Genomic DNA, 19,489 nt, shown 5'->3' with positions numbered 1-19,489 from the left:
TCAACATCTGGTTTCCACAACCCAATATGCCCCATCCAAAAACAATCGCAGCTGGCCTAGACTCCCTGAACCTACATCAGATCGTCTACAAACCCGCACACATTGCTGGACACATCCTAGATTTAATTTTTGCTAATACTGACTATGACTGCAGTCACATGGTCAGACCACCATTTGCTTGCCTTCCAACTTAAAACAACACTAAGCGACGCACGTAAAAACCACCTTACTTGCATCCACCTATGGACCGTGGATCAAACTCAATTTGGAACACTTAGATACAAAACTAACATCCAGTACAGATCTAGAAACAAAAGATTATGTTAAAAACTATATGAGTGGCTACAAGAAGCTTTTGATATCCTGATACCACTAAAAACCACACAACAGAACAAAAGAGAACAAACACCTTGGAGACATACAGAGATAAAAGAGATAAAACAACAAATTAGAAAGCTGGAATGTGCCTGACTTAAAACAAACACCAATCAAGGCAAACTTTGCCTACAGAATATTAACAGATTATACAAGTCAGCTATCAACAAAGCAAAGAAAAGATACTAATCAGACAGAATTCAAAATGCTAAATGTGTAAGTAAAGAATTCTATAAAATTCTCAATCAATTTTTTATAAACCAAATTGCCGAGAAGGAGCTCATCAGGTTACTCAAGATTTCACAGACAAACCGACAAATCATTACATGGACAAAGCAGACACGTTGGACTCACACTTAAAACAAAGGCAAAGTATCAGCGCTAACCCTTTTACAAAACAACAATCCAAGAATTCTGTATTCCATCCTCTCCGTTCCGCCCAATACATCTCACATGATGAATGTATGGACCTGGTCAAAGCAAGACAATTCTTCTAACAACCTCTGCTGCATCTCCAGTAAGAAGAATCCTCAACAACTCCTTAACTACCGGAATATTTCCAGAAGAACTCAAAAAGCCATCCATACGCCCATTACTGAAGATAACAAACTTGGACACACTGAAACCTGACATCTCCAGACCGATTATAAATTGACCTTTCCTGGGCAAACTGAAAGAAAGAGGAGCGTTCGCCCAGATGTCACAGTTCATTGAAGATAATGCCATACTTTCAGACTTCCAAACGGTATTCCGTCCAGGAAGAGGCACAGAATCTGCCCTCCTTGCCGTCTGGGATGACTTGAAGAAAACAGTTGACTGCAACGGGGTTACTGCACTACTTCTCTTGGACCTTTCGGCTGCCTTTGACGTGGTTGACCATGACACTCTGATACAAAGACTCTATGAAGCCGGCATGGAGGGGACTGCTCTAGACTGGATCACATCGTACCTTCGCAACAGAACTAATGTCATCCATGTAAATGTGTAGGTGTACTTATATAGCGCAAACCTGTCACCCAAAGGGCATCCTGGCGCTTGCTTAGGGAACCCGTCCTGGTATTCCCCTGTGAGAAACCCCGGCAGGGTGTTCTCAGGGTGAAAGCCAGGCATCCCACCACGAGGGGCCGTAGTGGAGATTAAGCAAGCTATTGCCCAGAGTCGCAGAGTGTGACCCCGTGAGTCGAGTAGGCACTGGAGCGAGAATTATCGAGACCGTGGAATTTATGAGCCCGAGACCCGCTGAGGCGGGGAATCGAACCCTGGTCCACGGCCGATCTCAGCTTCCGGGTCTGCCGCCTCTAACCACTGAGCCACGATTCTCCGCTTCTCCATACCCCATCTTTCTCGTGTAAACTGTACTTCACAAAAGCAGGGGTCCCTCGAGGCTCTATTATTTCGCCTATGCTTTTCAACATCTACATGAAGTAATTATTAGCACTAATCAATCAATTTCCCCTCACCTGCTATAACTATGCAGATCATACGCAAATACTCCTTCAAGTGGAATGCCCCAAAGACATTGGAAACTCACCAATTTTCAGTAGTCTCAGAGCGGTGTATCAATGGACGACTTGTAGCCATCTCAAATTGAATGCTTCCAAAATGGAAATAATGACATGTGGCGATTGAAAACATTATGACCCGCTCACTGCGTGGACTAATTTATTTATTTTATTTATTTTGAGAGTTTTATACAGCGCGAACAAGATCTTTGCAGATATCAGAGCGCTTTACAAGTAAAAATACAAAGTAAAAATACAAAGTAAAGAAGCGTATATACAAAGTAATATATGAGGTAGTTAGGTACAAGGTGCTAGTTACATAGGTAGGTCAAAGGACATGAGGTAGGTCACAGGTGTGGTAGTGTAGGTACACTGAGTATAGACAAACAATTGCGTCAATAGCATAAAGTGCAATAACAAGGAGCATATACTTGCTTAAGCGTGTTTAGAGTATTTAGAGTTTAAAGGTGGGCCAAGTTGAGGTGGGTGTGTGCAGGATGTATAGTCCCACAGGTGCGACAGTAGAAGGGAAGTAAGGATCGTTGAGGTGGAGAGGGTAAAGTGTGCAAAGTCAACCAGGTGCGTCAACAGTATAACAGTATACATAATCAACCAGGTGCATCAAACATTATAACACAATACAAAGAGTGAGCGTATACAATTACGTAATTCGATAATACGGGGTACAATAGGCCAAGGTCGGGCAGGACTTACAGAGCAGATTCATGAGTGATACGGAGTAATAGGTCATGTGTATTTTGCCATGAGGATCGCTTTAACTTCTTTCTTAAAGATTGTGATGGAGGAGATGAGCCTTGTTTCAGGAGGGAGTGAGTTCCAGATCCTGGGTGCCATTCCTGGGTGCCTAATGATCTGGGAACACCGTCTAAAGTATTGAAGGAAGTAAGCAACCTCAGAATGACCATAGACTCCAAGCTATTGATGAATGCCCAAGTGAACAAACTAGCAAGATCGAGCTTTGTTACTATAAAAACGCTGCGACTAATTTTCCCTCATTTGGGATTTCCACACAAGGTCCAGGCTACAATATCCGTTGTTCTGTCTAAATTATGCCAGTAGCCTCTACCACGGTCACCTTGAATGACCATGCAAAGACTACAACGGATTCAGAACTCGGCTGACCGACTACAGTTACATATAAAACTGCAGGACCACATCTCCCCTGTCTTGAAAGCCCTGCATTGGTTACTGATTGCCAGAAGATCCACGTTCAAGCTGCTTTGTATCACCCACAAAGCGATACATGGAACGGGACCGCTCTTCATCTGGAATAAAATCACCAAACGCATTCAACAAAGGAACCTCTGCTCTAGAGTGGCACCTCGCCTCAAAATCCCAAGATACAAGAAAAAAAAACATGGGTGGCACCTCATTCTCTGTTCAAGCAGCCAAACTATGGAACTCTTTAGATTGCAACATAAAATCCACGGATAAACACCTTATCTTCCGAAAACGACTCAAGAATTGGCTCTTCCCACATAACCACCATACGCAAACAGAAATATACAGCATATCTCTCTGTATATAAGTATTTATTGGTACTGTAGATATGTACCTATAATTGTTTTAAAAAAATATATATAGACATTCTTTAGGTCTGCTTAACAAATGTACATATTACTGATAGTTACATTATTCTGTTTTTAACATGTATCTAAGTGACTGCATAAATAAGTACATCTTTAATCTACAATTGCTTCACTATTGATTTACAAAATATACATGGCGGCTAAAGAGCACATAATAAAATAATTTGCACCTATCCTGCTGGTCCGTGTCCGTGATTACTGGGAAGTAGCGACGACAAAGCTGCTGCGGTTGTTCGACGGATTTCTTCATATATATTTATATATTTTTTTCCCCCAAATGCTGCCTCCTCTTTCCAAAACGGCACGCCGTAGACACGATTGTTGAGACAGCGGTATTTTATTTCAGCTAGTGTCAAGACCCAATGCGTTTTGGGGACAACCCCTTGATCATGAGTGTGTGTGTGTGTGTGTCTGTGTGTGTGTCTGTGTGTGTGTTTGTGTGTGTGTGTGTGTGTGTGTGTGTGTGTGTGTATATATAGATATATATATATATATATATATATATATATATATATATATATATATATATATATATATATATATATAATAAATACACATAATTTTAAGTACAACAACGCTTAAAAGCTGGACTTTATTTAATGCGTTTTTAATCTACATATACTACCTTCCTTTATGCATCATATACCTTCCATGTACTTATGGATCTATATATTTATTACTTTTCTTCTAATTCAGCATATCCAATGCCCTACCCTATTTTTCAACGTATGCCACTCTCAATATATCCTCTACCTCAACTCTCTGACTCATCTTAAACCTCTTTCTTCTACTCTTTCCAATGCACTACCCTATTTCTCCCCTATACCTCTATCAATATATCCTCTACCTCCACTCTCTCATTCATCCCAAACCCGATACCACTTCAATGATCCCCAAATTAACCCTTTCTAGACTCTTCCCTACTCTACCCCTCCTTGCATCATCTCATACATGTTTTACTATACCGATCTCCCAAAACAAGCACTTATAAACCCTTCCCTCTGACTCTTCCCCCTCCACCTCCCTTTTACTCATCCTAAGCCTCCTCCTACTGCTATGAGTTCCAAAAAAAACAAACAAAAAATATATATATTTCTAAATCCTTCCCTCTTTTATCTCTCCACTATTCATTTCAGTCCAAAAAATAGGCTAACATACCACATAAGATAGGAGCACACACTGAGGCAGTAGAGAATGAGGTAGCACACAAGGAGACCGCACGTGAGGTAGCAGCACACGCTTAGGCGGCGCAGACTGAGGTAGCAACACACATGGAGAGAGCACCGGCGGAGGCAGAATAGAGTGAGGTAGCATGCAACAAGACAGCACGTGAGGCAGCTGCACTAAGGTAGAAGCACACATTTGAACCCGTCTGACGGAGACAGCTCACATCCTCAGAGGGATGCTTTGGTGAATGAAGCTAACATGATGGACCTGTGTCCGGCCCGCAGCAGCCGCGCATGCATGTCGTGGTTTTTACTGCCTCTCCTGCCTTCTTTCCCTCACAGGCATGTGTGATTTCCAGTACCTGGCAGTGCACACAGACTCTGACGGGAAGCCTGTATCCATGTATGACAAGCTGCTGATGCGGGAGCCTCAGAAGGAGGACTTCTTCACCCAGGATGTCCCACTCTATATCCCGCCTCCCATCTTCTCACGCCTCGACAACCCCGTGGACTATTACTACCGACCGGACGTGACTCACAGGTCTGCATCGCTGTGTGTATGGGGAGTGTGCGTGCACGTGCGTGTGCTTCTGGTGCGCACATATAGCCATTGATTGGTGAGGCCTTCAGAAATAGTATTTCATTTTAGAGTCATTGCAATTCCCTTTATATGTTCTGGCCACACACCTCACTTGCGCCAATCACTTTTTGCACGAGCACTGATGTGCACACGAATGTTTTGGTTACACCCACATTCAATGTAAATAGTTCTTATATATTAATTTTATTCAATGCTCTTTCAGTATAGACCGCCCCTTTGGCGGCGGTGGCGGAGTCATTTGGTGCCCGGATCGTGTCGTATGCCGACGACACCCAGCTCCTTTTCTCTTGCGAGAGAGGGGCTGACTTTGACGGGGAGAGTATCCGGAATTGCCTTGGGGCGGTGTTCACATGGTTCCAACTGAACAGCCTCAAGTGCAATTCCGATAAATCGGAGGTACTCTTCTTCGGGTGCGATACAGAGCCCAGCTGGCAGGCATGGTGGCCTGTCAACATGTTCCCACCATCCGGCTCTTCCCCTATGGCTAAAAACTTGGGGGTCAAGATGGACAAGGGGTTGACGTTGAAAGCCCAGATCCTTGGGGTGACCGGCACCTGCTTCGGCCTATTAAAAATGCTGCGGAGGTTTCTGCCTCTTCTGTCAGAGGAGCATAGGAGGCTGACTGTGCAGGCTCTGATAGGCTCCAGGTTGGATTATGCCAACATTCTTTACCTGGGCCTACCAGAGTACCTGCTACAGCGGCTTCAAGTTGCGCAGAATGCGGCGGCCAGGGCCATTTTTGGTCTAAATAGACGTACCAGCGTCTCTGGGCTACTGCTGACGCTGCATTGGCTACCCATCCGCAAACGGATCGCCTTCAAGGCTATGACCCTGGCCTATAAGGCGCTCCACGCGGTGGGGGCGAAGTATCTCCAAAAGAGACTGGCCTTTTACCATCCGGCTCGTTCGTTGAGGTCTGAATCTCTACTCTTGGCGGCGGTCCCTCGTGTTAAGAGGGCCCGCCTGGGTGGCCGTTCTTTTAGTCTATTGGCCCCACAGATGTGGAATTCGTTGCCGCTCCCACTTCGGGGGGCTACTACTCTTCTTGAGTTTAGGAAAGGGCTCAAAACCTGGCTGTTCTCCCAGTAGGCCTCCAGGTAGTTCTTCTTTTATTGTCTGTGTGTTGTTCATTTCTTTTAAACTGTGTTGTGTTATTTTGTATTATTTCCCCTTACCTAAAGCGCCGGGACACTCTTTTTGAGTAACCGTTGCGCTATACAAAACAATAAATAACATAACATAACATAACATAACATAACCGCTTTATACAATCGTTGTCTCCCTGTTTCTTTTCAGTTGTAATTGATGTTTTACACTTTACATACTTGCCTCCAATTATTACCTACTGAGACGTTATTGTTTTTTACACATTAAGTACCCAGGTCTCGAATTGGTTTATGGGTTATCTTTTGTGTATCTTTTTTTCTGTTACCTCCTGTAGGAAGCTGGCTCTGTATATACTATACCAAAGTGAGGTATAGTGTGCACAATGTGCCCCAAAGGTAGGCAGAGGTAAAAGTAGATAGCACCTTACTCTTTATTTGTGGTAGTGTAGGCGAGCAGTAAGGCATTATCAGAGGGTAGTGTTAAGCATTTGCTGTACACACTCAATCAGCAAATGAATGTCACACACTCAAAGACTGAACTCAGACCAATTTTATTTGTATAAAAGTATTATTGAGTTGTATTTATTTCTTATAACCAAGCAAGCCTGGCACAGGTAAGTGATTTATACTTTGCAGTAGCAATACAGTTTGAATTGCAGTTGTGTATATACTTTGGTTGGTACAGTAGAATTACTGGATTTGCAATACCTTCAAGTACTGTACATATACTTTGTAATTACTTTTCAATAGGTTGTCATGTAAGTTACTTTGCAGATTACTTTTCTTATACAGTGTAGTATACCTGGATACCTCACTGGGACATTTACTGTAAACAGATAAGTAAATGTGTTTCCGTAATTTGTACACAGTAATCATGGGGCATATGTATTAACACCTTGGCTGTGTCACGAATTCCGCCGCGCTGCTAGACATTCCATTCGTGGGCGGGGTTCGGACGCCCCCCGGCCGTCGTGCACACACGCCCACCGTGTCTTATGTCGGCCGTGGGGACGTCATGAGCATGGAAGGGGTTAAAAAATCGTTTTGCGAGTCCTTAATAGCGATTTTTAGCGACTCGCTATTAAGGACTCACAAAATGAAATGTATGTAGGATTTTCAATATTAATTGCGATTCCTACGTATTCCTTAATTGCAAATCGCAAATTGTGATTCGCAATTAAGGAATACTTTCCCATTCATTCCTATGGGCCTAGATGAATAGGAAGACACTCGCAATTTGCGAGTACCCATTAGGTACTCGCATATTGTGAATGCAATTTCAAGGGTGTCAAAAGGACACCCTGTTGCACCCCTGAAATATGCAGGTGTGCACATGTGGCGCACATACATGCCCTATCAATCAATCATAACACTTGTATAGCGCGCTACTCACCCGGAAGGGTCTCAAGGCGCTTGGGGGAAGGGGGCCGCTACTGCTCGAACAGCCAGGTCTTGAGTTGTCTCCTGAAGGCGAGGTGGTCCTGGGTCATCCGAAGGTGGATGGGGAGGGAGTTCCATGTCTTGGCTGCCAGGTAGGAGAAGGATCTGTCTCCGGCGGTGGCTCTTCGGATGCGTGGTACGGCGGCGAGGGCGAGGCTGGCGGACCGTAGCTGGCGGGTGGGCGTGTGGAAGGTCAGGCGGTCGTTGAGGTACTTGGGGCCCAGGTCGTGGAGAGACTTGTGTGCGTGGGTGAGGAGCCTGAACATGATCCTCTTGTTGACGGGGAGCCAGTGCAGGTTCCTCAGGTGGCCGGAGATGTGGCTGCGTTGAGGGATGTTCAGGATGAGTCGGGCGGAGGCGTTCTGGATGCGTTGTAGTCTTTTCTGTAACTTGGCTGTGGTTCCGGCGTAGAGGGTGTTTCCGTAGTCCATCCGGCTGGTGACGAGGGCTTGGGTGACTGTCTTCCTGGTTTCGAACGGGATCCATCGGAAGATCTTGCGGAGCATGCGGAGGGTGTGAAAGCATGAAGAGGAGACGGCATTGACTTGTCTGGTCATTGAGAGGGAGGAGTCCAGGATGAAGCCCAGGTTGCGTGCTTGGTCTGTCGGCTTGGGGGCGGTGCCCAGGGCTGGGGGCACCAGGAGTCGTCCCAGGCGGAGGGTGATGGTCCAAGGATGAGGACTTCCGTCTTGTCTGAGTTCAGTTTCAAGCGGCTGTTCTTCATCCACTCGGCGACGTTTTTCATTCCTTCGTGGAGGCTGGCTCTGGCGGTGTCGGGGTCTCTGGTGAGGGAGAGGATCAGCTGGGTGTCGTCGGCGTAGGAGATGAGGTTGTGTTGGCGTGCGATGGCTGCGAGAGGTCTCATGTAGACGTTGAAGAGGGTGGGGCTGAGTGATGATCCTTGCGGGACGCCGCAGATGACTTCGGTGGCCTCGGAACGAAACGGGGGGAGGTGGACTCTGTGTTCTTCCAGCGAGGAACGAGATGATCCACTTCAATGCTTTCCCTTGGATGCCGGTGTTGCTGAGGCGTTGGACTAGGGTGCGGTGGCAGACCGTGTCAAACGCGGCGGAGAGGTCCAGGAGAATGAGTGCCGCTGTTTCCCCGTTGTCGAGAAGGGCTCGGATGTCGTCGGTGGCTGCGATGAGGGCGGTCTCGGTGCTGTGGTTGGCTCTGAAGCCAGACTGCGAGGGGTCGAGGGATCCATTCGTCTAGAGGAAGGCGGCAAGCTGTCTGTTGGCGATCTTCTCAATGACTTTGGCAGGAAACGGGAGGAGCGAGATGGGGCGGAAGTTTTTGAGGTCGGTGATGTCCGCTGTGGGTTTCTTCAACAGGGCGCTGAGTTCGGCATGCTTCCAGTTCTCCGGGAAGGTGGCGGTGTCGAAGGAAGTGTTGATGACGTCTCGGAGTTGGGGTGCGATGGTGGAGTCGGCCTTGTTGAAGACGTGGTGGGGGCAGGGGTCAGTCGGAGATCCGGAGTGGATGGTGTTCATCGTGCGGGCTGTGTCTTCGGTGGTCACTGTGGTCCAGTTGCAGAGGGTGGCGGTGGGGTGCGTTGGTTCAGCGGTTGGGTGCGAGGGGGGTGCGCCGAAGCTGTTGTGGATGTCGGCAATCTTGCGGTGGAAAAAAGAGGCGAGGGAGTCGCAGAGATCTTGTGACGGGGTGATGTCGTTGTTGCCGGTGCTGGGGTTGGAGAACTCCTTGACGATGCTGAAGAGTTCCTTGCTGTCGTGGGCGTTGTTGTCCAGTCGATCCTTCAGTGATTTCTTCTTGGTGGTGCGGATGAGCTGGTGGTGCTTGCGGGTCGCGTGTTTGAGGGCGGTCATGTTGTCAGTGGTCCGGTCGAGGAGCCAGGCTTTCTCGAGGGTGCGGCAGGTCTTCTTAGAGTCCTTGAGTTCGTCGGTGAACCAGGGGGCCTTCTTGCTTCTGGGTCTGCTGGGAGGGTTCTTCAGTGGTGCGAGGTCGTCGGCGCAGGCGGTCAGCCACTGTGTGAAGTTGCGGGCTGCTTCGTTGGGGTCCGGTGTGCTGGTAGGTGGGTTCCGGCTGAGGGAGGTGGTGAGCTGGTCGGCGGTGATCTTGCTCCAGCTTCTGTGAGGAACCTGTTGCGGGTGGTGGTGGGTAGTGGTTTTCCTGAAGCTGAAGTGGACGCAGCTGTGGTCGGTCCAGTGAAGTCCGGTGGAGTGGCTGAAGGCGATGTGCTTGCTGGTTGAGAAGATGGGGTCAAGCGTGTGGCCGGCGTAGTGGGTGGGGGTGTTGACCAGTTGCTTGAGTCCGAGGTTGGCGAGGTTGTCCAGCAGGTCGGCGGTGTTGCGGTCCTTGATGTTCTCCAGGTGGAAGTTGAGGTCCCCTAGGAGGATGTAGTCGGCGGAGGGGAGGGCGTGAGGGCTGATGAAGTCTGTGATGTCTTTGCTGAATTGTGTGTGTGGTCCCGGGGGTCTGTAGACGAGGGTGCCTCTGAGGGTCGTCTTTGGGTCGGTGTGAATCTGGAAGTGGAGGTGTTCGGCGGCGGTGAAGGTGTCGTCGGCTTCGCTCGTGATGCGGATGGTGTTCTTGTGGACGATGGCGATGCCTCCTCCGGTCTGGTTGACGCGGTCTCTCCTGATGATCTTGTATCCATCCGGGATGGCGATGGCAATGTCGGGGGCTGAGGAGGCGTTCATCCATGTTTCCGTGAGGAACGCAACGTCTGGTGATGTGGTGTCGAGCAGGTTCCAAAGTTCGACGGCGTGTCTGTGGACGGAGCGGGTGTTGAGCAGGATGCACTTGAGGTGGTTGCTGGGTTTCGGCTTGGCGGGCGCGGTGCATGTTCGGAGGCAGGTGAACTTGCAGGTTGAGCAGGTGAAGGGTCCGTGGAAGCGTTTCGGGGCGGCCCGGCAGCAGGCGGGGTTCCGGCCGTCATTGAGTGCGTTGAGGGCGGCGGCGTCGTAGGTATGTCGGGTCGTCTTGCGTCGGTGGGGGCCAGGGGTCCTGGCGCTGGGCGCAGTCCAGGCGTGGACGGGCGCAGACGGGCTTACCTTTGGCGCGCCTTCGGCACACAATCGGCGCATCCGCGCGGTCGCCATTTATGGCCAAGTGGGAGGGAGGGAGGATCAGCTGGGAGGCGGGGAGGGCTCAGAAGGCAAAAGGGGCGTGGCCGCGAGCACGGCGGCGGGAAGCGGGGAGCGGGGCGGGCAGTGAAAATACAACACAGCACTGGGGGAACAAAAATGCAGATGCGGATAATCAAGAAGGGAAAAAAAATTAAAACAGCACAGAAGGGAAAGAACTGGGGTTGAACGGCACAAATGGGGAAAAATAAACAGACAGACTGATTAATACGGCACAAATGGGAAGAGAGAGATAGTACACGCTGATACTGTGAGGGCCGGGATCAGCGAGGCAGAGGGTCGGGGTCAGAGAGGCAGGCTCTGCGAGCAGCAGTGGGTCGAGGGGCTCACGCAGCAGCTGGTGGCCGTGCGGCGCGGGGGTGTCCTGATACATACCCTATGGGTATGTATGGCGCCACATGGCACTTAGAAAAATGCAAAAAAAGTATATTTTTCTAGGAAATCGCAAATTACCACCAACTTGAAGTTGGTGGTAATTTGCGATTTCTTAAGGCAAATTCGCACAACTTGGGTGCATTTAAGGCATCGCAATTTGCGATTCCTTAACTGCATTCGCAAAATAGAGAATCGCAAATTTTGCGATTCCATATTTTGTGATGGCCGTTTGGGATGATGATCATTCTGAGAATCGGCCCGTTTGCGAATGGGAAAATGGCATGATACATATGCCCCCTTAAAAACAGAAAACAGTCAATGTTATCCTATGGGAGTAAATAGTGTTATCGGTTAACAGGTAAGTACTTTGTTGTGGGAGTTGGTTTTCTGGGGTTAGACTCAGGGGTCTCCCAGGGTCGAGGATGCACTCTCAAAGCACCCTCAGCGACACTAGGTCGGCCGGGTGCAGAGTGCTGAGGCCCAATGGAGGATAGGAGGCTCTGGTTGGTGGCTGCTCAAGCACAGGCCAAAAGGTTGTGGGAGCAAAGCTCCTGGACTTTAGCTCAGGGCAAATCGGGAGTCAAGTTAGCACCAAAGGTATACCCTCAGCGGCATTAGGGCGGCCGGGTGCAGAGTGCTGTTTTCGCATCGGGTGCCCTGTTACTTTCAATGGGGATTCTCCGGTTTGCAAACACACGGCAGGCTTGGGGACGAAGGTCTTCTGGGAGCGACCATCCCTTGGAGAGGTAAGTTGGGATGCTGGGGGTTGGCTAGACAACGTCGGTTTGGCCACCCAAGGCTGTCGGTGCAGGGGTGTCTTTTAAGGTCTGATCTTCTTTCCAGCTCCTGTTCACGGTTGGGGGAACCTCTGGGTTTAGGCTGCAGGCATCGGCTGGAGGCTTGAGGTATGTCAGGGATCACTGGATCTTGGGTCAGAATCGCCGGGGAGACCTCTTCGTGGTGTTGGGCCACTCGAACGCGGGCCGTGGGCAATGGGTGCAGAATAGTGCACACTCGCGGATTTTGCCGGAGCTGGAGTCTGTGGGTGAACAAATTCAGTGTTCACGGGAGACCGTCTTTTCCTTGGAAGGCAGGGCAGGTCCTCTGGGTTCTTGAGGTTGCTGGCTGCAGGACACACCGGGATTTCGCTTCTGCAGGTTAGAGGTGGGGGCAGGCCGTTAGGGCTGGGGCCAAGTCAGTGGGCGTCCTCCTCTTCTTAGCTTCGGCGCGGTTGTTCAGTCCTTCTTCTTTTCTTCTTGGTCGTTGCTTGTCTGTGGATGCAAGGTCAGGGGTGCCCCTAAATACTAGATTTAGGGGTGTAACAGGTTGACCAATGAGTCCCTTCCTTTGGGTGGGGTACACCCCCTATTATGCCACCCTCCAGTTGTAGGGGGTCATATGCCTTACTCTGGTTGGCTGAGTCCCCCATCTGCAAGATGGCGGGTACTGAGAGTTGTGCTTCACCTCGCCTCCCCCACTTGAGGGGTGGGGTTGGCTGGGGTAGACACACCTCCCTTCCTCACTAGAGTGGGCTAGAACTGGCGGGGACGAGTTGCTGGGAGCAGCAAAAAGCCTGGGGAAGCTCACAAAGGTGGCAAGCCTTTAAAGCTTCCCCTTCGTGGAACCTGTCCAACCTGGGGGAGGAGGCTTTGCACCTCATCTAAGGATGTGCATTGTTTCAGATCTCCAAGAGCAGCAGCTTTTGACCCAGGGGTCCAGAAACATGTCTGGTGGTGGCAGCTGGGGAGCAGCCACTCATCCTGGACACTAGTGTCAGGCCATTTTTCAGGTGGCATCTCTAAGATGCCATCTGTACATTTTTCAGGTGGCATCTCTAAGATGCCATCTGTGTGCAGTTTTCCTTAAATCCCTCACTGACATCAGTGTGGGTTTAATATGCTGAGAATTTTGTTACCAAACTTCGCAGTTTTCAGTAAAGCCATTATGGTACTGTGGAGTTCGTAATTACAAACTCCTAGCACCATATACTCTTAATGGCAGTACTGCACTTACAATGTCTAAGAATTGGCTTAGACACTGTAGGGGTACAGGGCTCATGCCCCTGTACCCTCACCACTGGTACAGTGCACCTAGCTAGAGGGGTGGCTGATCTATGCCAGGGCAGTGGGTTGTAGGCATGGCACACAGGGATGTGTGCCATATCAACTCTTAACTTTATTCTGCACCAAAACACGCAGCCTGCAAAGGCAGTGTATGAGTGTAAAGGTATAGGGTCCCTAAAGGTGGCACAATAAGTGCTGCAGCACTTAGAGACTTTCCCTGGTCAAAGTGCCCTGGGTACCTGTGGTACCATTTACCATGGACTGACCTGTGGCCAGAAAGTGCCAATTGGGTTTGGTCTTCAATGCAGTTTTAGTTAAAGAACATAGGCCCTGGGTACCTGATTGGCAGGAGCCCAGGGCACACTCAGTCAAAGTACATCAGCAGTTCAGCAAAAAGTGGGGGCAACCATGCAGAAAGAGGGCACTTTCTCACACCTATTGAAAGCAGGCAGCATGCAGAGAGCCACCCATTAATCTCCACCTGCATTTCAGCAGGAAGTGGCGTCATTATACCATGGAGGACTGACGTCATCGCGACTTTGTCCTGCCATGCTCAGCCTTGTGTAGGTTCTGTTTAACTGAAGGGCGGTGATAAAACATGAAAGTACAGGGGTGTGGTATCAGCAGGTATCACCACTTTTTGGATCAATGCCCTTGAGGACAGTGTGAAGTACTGGTGTATCAGAACAGTTAATCAATACACACACAGCCCTGGGGTCCGGAGAGACTAAGTGACGTCAAAGAAGGGAAGCAAAGTGACTCAAAGGGGGTGGAAGGACGGTTTCCCTCACACAGCAAAGGTGTCATGCTTCATCTTGGGGAATCGTCCTCGCATCATGTAACCTAGTCATGATGCGGGCTATAACACCTTCGCTGCGAGGAAGGAGCTTAGGGATGTTTTCAGATGTAAGGGGTAATCCTAAAACCCAATGTGAGCAGATGCAGTGATGGGAAATGTGCAGTGCAAGTAAGTGGGTGAGCAAAATAAGTAGTGATCAACATGTTTCAACCTAAGACCTAGGATGTGTTGTGGCTTTCATCAGGATCTCTATAATAGCTACCGCTCTGTAAAAGTGAGTAAAAAAATCTGAATAATAACTCATCGGTGTGTTGGATTTAAGATACTAAACGAGTGATCCAGCATATTCGAGCGAACAGGCTCACCGGTTGGACCTCTGATTGAGACATAAACAACAAGCCGCGTAGTTACATCAGTTTGAAAATGTGCTATACATTTAACGCAAAAATGACATTTCAAAGTATGCAAAAATAACAATCATGAATATTTCATCATCAATTGTTAAAGAAATAATCACGAGTCTATTATTTCACAAAGGATGTGTGGTGTATTCAGACATTCTGTGCCATTGTAGTGAAATGTCTACGAATGGCGTCACTCAACTGCAAAAGTCAGGTAGAGTGACACATCTGTCCTAGGCTGTTTGCCTGAGGTACACACGCTGCTCCAACCTGTAGAATTAAGGTTGTGGCGTTCAAAAGAAGTATTGCCCAATATTATTGGATTGACAAGCATAAAGAGATAGGTGGGGAGGCCGAGTCAGACTCTATTGTGCAGAAGGGTGGTGATTACAATATACTGAGATTGCTCGTTTGGACACCTAGTGAAGTAGGACAGTTGCTCTCAACCAAACCAGCAGAGGTATCGCAATGGCATACCCAAGCTGTTCGCGATTGTATTAGGGGATAGCTGTGACTGTGACCATGACAAGTGATACTTTCATTAAGAAGCTTGTATGAATCACGATGTCTGGATGCATAGACATAGGGTGGTTCAAGATGGAGTACCCACCGATATCTAGTTAAGGTGCACAGGTATTGTACATATGTTCGAGGCGCATCTTTATCTCGGTGTAAGCGATTGCTCCAGGGAAAAATGCTTAATTGAAACAAGCGCGTCTCCGATGTATGAATTATGCGCTGTGTCCCGCGTAGATGCTGCTGCCATATGATGGGGATCTGGAATGGCTGAATGCTAACCCTCACGTACCCCGGCACCCAAACTCGCAAGCCATCTGCAACCCACGACATCTCTATAGTCAGGAGGGGAGTAACTCATTCAATTGTAGGACACTATCTTACGAAGGAGGTACCTCGACTTACCGCTTACGTTACTGTCAAAGACCACATGTTTACTTTTGATTTGTTCCTGCCAAGGGCAGAGTTAATCTGCTGCTGGAAAGAAAAGGTGAGAACACCCCAAACTGATGGAGTTATAAAGGATGGGTATTGTTCTAGAGGGGCTTCTGCGACCCTGTATCGAGAACACGAATGCCGGTTTGGAGCAGGCTGTGCCAGTGGGTACCGAAGCTCCCAGTCTGGAAGTAGAAGCAGTAATTGCCCCTCCTTATTGAGGGCCGGTTGTTCCTGTTGGCCTTCAGGGTGGACTTGGCAGATCTTGCAGTTGTGGCAGCATTGAATCACTTGTGGAATTCCTCTCTGTAGGACAGTGGACAGAGCTGCTACCTATATCGGGGTTGGGGGTGCCGTGGTTATGGGGCAGTACCCTTTGTTGGGGTTGTTATTTACCACTGGAGCTCCAGGGCTACAATAATATTGGAGTCTTATTATGTAACCAAGTTATTCCCTTTAAGCAGCGAAGACAATCACTTATTAGTCAGTGGTGGGTGTTAGAAACCCGGATACAGGATATATTCACCCAGTGACACCCAAGTCCAGGGAATGTAAAATAGATATAAATGTAAAGAGATAAATTAAAATAACATGCACAAAATGAATGATACAGGCCGTGTATGTTTGGGGCTGAGCTGTGACCCCAAACTTGTTCATAGATCCTTACCATGAGGGGCTATACTTTTTGGTAAAATTGGTTCTATGCGCTCTCTGATGCCATGTGGCTGCCTTCAGGTCAGCTTATGGGACTTTGAAACTCCTTGAATCTCTACCCGGCGCAGCGACGTTTCCCCCCACAAGATCTACTTTTGTCCTAGTGCTGCAGGATGCAGTCATTCGTACTAAGTCAGTGAAGAGGGCATGCTCTGGGAACCAGGTTGGCCAACTTCAGTGACTGGCTGATGCCTCAGTGGCCATCTTTCTAGGTCCAAATGCGTTCCGGTAATTTGTACACAGTAATCATGGGGCAAATGTATTAACACCTTGGCTGCGTTGCGAATTCCGCCGCGGTGCTAGACATTCCATTAGTGGGCGTGGTTCGGACGCCCCCCCGCCATCGTGCACACACGCCCACCGTAACTCATGTCGGCCGTGGCCCGTCATGAGCATGGAAGGGGTTAAAAAATCGGTTTGCGAGTCCTTAATAGCGATTTTTAGCGAATCGCTATTAAGGACTCGCAAAATTAAATGTATGTAGGATTCCAACTATTAATTGCGATTCTTACGTATTCCTTAATTGCGAACCTTCAAATTGCGATCCGCAATTAAGGAATACCTTCCCATTCATTGCGATTCGCAATTAAGGAACACTTTCCCATTCATTCCTATGGGCCTAGATGCCCATTGGAATGAATGGGAAGACATTCGCATTTTGAGAGTACCCATTAGGTACTCGCAAATTGTGAATGCAATTTCAAGGGTGCAAGGGTGTCAAAAGGACAACCTGTTGCACCCCTGAAATATGCATGTGTGCACATGTGGCGCACATACATGCCCTATGGGTATGTATGAATGCCACATGGCACTTAGAAAAATGCAAAAAGTATATTTTTCTAGGAAAACGCAAATTACCACCAACTTGAAGTTGGTGGTAATTTGCGATTTCTTAACCCCTTCCATGCTCATGACGAGCGGAGTGCTCCTGTGCTCATGACGAGCTGAGCTCGTTTTTATTTTGTGTCCAGCACAGCAGAGGAATATGTGCAGCATCCATGTGGTTAAGGCAAATTCGCCAGCTTGGGTGCATTTAAGGCATCACAATTTGCGATTCCTTAACTGCATGCGCAAAATAGAGAATCGCAAATTTTGCGATTCCATATTTTGTGATGGCCTTTTGGGATGATGATCATTCTGAGAATCGGCCCGTTTGCGAATGGGAAAATGGCTTGATACATATGCCCCCTTAAAAACAGAAAACAGTCAATGTTATCCTATGGGAGGAAATAGTGTTATCGGTTAACAGGTAAGTACTTTGTTGTGGGATTTGGTATTCTGGGGTTAGACTCCGGGGTCTCCCAGGGTCGAGGATGCACTCTCAAAGCACCCTCAGCGACACTAGTTCGGCAGGGTGCAGAGTGCTGAGGCCCAATGTTATCTAATGGAGGATAGGAGGCTCTGGTTGGTGGCTGCTCAAGCACAGGCCACAAGGTTGTGAGAGCAAAGCTCCTGGACATTAGCTCAGGGCAAATCGGGGGTCAAGTTAGCACCAAAGGTACACCCTCAGCGGCATTAGGGCTGCCGGGTGAAGAGTGCTGTTTTGGCATCGGGTGCCCTGTTACTTACAATGGGGATTCTCGGGTTTACAAACACACTGCAGGCTTGGGGACGAAGGTCTTCTGGGAGCGACCATCCCTTGGAGAGGTAAGTTGGGATGCTGGGGGTTGGCTAGACACCGTCGGTTTGGCCACCCAAGGCTGTCGGTGCAGGGGTGTCTTTTAAGGTATGATCTTCTTTCCAGCTCCTGTTCACGGTTCGGGGACCCTCCGGATTAAGGCTGCAGGCGTCGGCTGGAGGCTTAAGGTAGGTCAGGGATCACTGGATCGCGGGTCAGAATCGCCGGGGAGACCTCTTCGTGGTGTTGGGCTACTCGAACACGGGCCGTGGGCGACGGGTGCAGAATAGTGCAGACCAGCGGATTTTGCCGGAGCTGGAGTCTGTGGGTGAACAAATTCAGTGTTCACGGGAGACAGTCTTTTCCTTGGAAGGCAGGGCAGGTCCTCTGGGTTCTTGAGGTTGCTGGCTGCAGGACACACCAGGATTTCGCTTCTGCAGGTTGGAGGTGGGGACAGGCCGGTAGGGCTGGGGCCAAGTCAGTGGGCTCCTCCTCTTCTTAGCTTTTGTGCGGCTGTTCGGTCCTTCTTCTTTTCTTCTTGGTCGTTGCTTGTCTGAGGAGGCAAGGTCAGGGGTGCCCCTAAATACTAGATGTTCGAGGCATGTGGGCTGCTAAATTCATATCTTAGTATTAGATCGCCGCCTAGTGTTGGGTCCGGATGATCGCACATTGTTGTCCTGGAAGAGTCTTCGAAGTATCCTGAGATAGGTGGCTCCTCCCCTGGACTACAGTGCGCATGGGCATCGGCTCCATCCCCAGATTGTTTTTTTCCGCCATTGGGTTCGGATGCGGTCTCGACTTCTCTCTGTCGGAACCGAGTAAAACTAACTTTTTAAGGCCAAAAGGCCTTGTATTTATAGCGTCGGTATTGTTTGCGCACGGGCTCGAGTTCTTCCGACTCTTGGAGTCGGATTCAGCGGAGTTTTTTCACTCTTCGGACATCGAGGCCTTCTCATCGCGAACCGACCACGACTTTCCAGCATGGAGCGGAGTCCGTTTAAGTACTGTCCGCTCTGTGGGTCCAAGTACCCACATATAGACCTTCACCCGGTCTGCAACAAATGCCTTTCACCGGACCATGACGACGGCAAGTGCGTTACAGGTTGACCAATGAGTCCCATCCTTTGGGTGGGTACACCCCTATTATATGACTTAGTCTGGTTGGCTGGGTCCCCCTATCTGCAAGATGGCGGGGACTGAGAGTTGTGCTTCACCACGCCTCCCCCACCTGAGGGGTGGGGTTGGCTGGGGTGGGCACACCTCCCTTTCTCACTTGAGTGGGCTAGAACTGGCGGGGACGAGTTGCTAGGAGCAGCAAAAAGCCTGGGGAAGCTCAGAAAGGTGGCAAGCCTTTAAAGCTTCCCCTTCGTGGAACCTGTCCAACCTGGGGGAGGAGGCTTTGCACCTCATGCAAGGATGTGCATTGTTTCAGATCTCCGAGAGCAGCAACGTTTGACCCAGGGGTCAAGAAACATGTCTGGTGGTGGCAGCTGGGGAGCAGCCACTCATCCTGGACGGTATACAACCTTTACCACGCAACTTTTACAACGACCTACCATTACCACGCAATTTTTACAACGCAGGATCCATTACAACGCATACCATTACAACGCATGTATTTACAACGCATACCATTACAACGTAAGTATTGGTAAGTATAT

General features: G+C 49.0%; 1 protein-coding gene across 1 annotated transcript in view; it reads left to right on the top strand.

Moving 5' to 3' along the window:
- Positions 1 to 19,489, top strand: part of GTF3C5 (general transcription factor IIIC subunit 5) — a 98,426-nt gene that overhangs the window by 25,755 nt on the left and 53,182 nt on the right. The window contains exon 3 of the mRNA XM_078646161.1: positions 4,996 to 5,194. Within this exon, the coding sequence (XP_078502287.1) occupies positions 4,996 to 5,194 (199 nt within the window). The remainder of the gene's footprint in view (positions 1 to 4,995; positions 5,195 to 19,489) is intronic.

This window comes from Lissotriton helveticus, chromosome 5_1 (assembly GCF_964261635.1).
Source record: "Lissotriton helveticus chromosome 5_1, aLisHel1.1, whole genome shotgun sequence".
Lineage (NCBI taxonomy): Eukaryota > Metazoa > Chordata > Amphibia > Caudata > Salamandridae > Lissotriton > Lissotriton helveticus.
The sequence above is the reverse complement of the archived record's forward strand: the minus strand, read 5'-3'. Positions and strand labels throughout refer to the sequence as shown.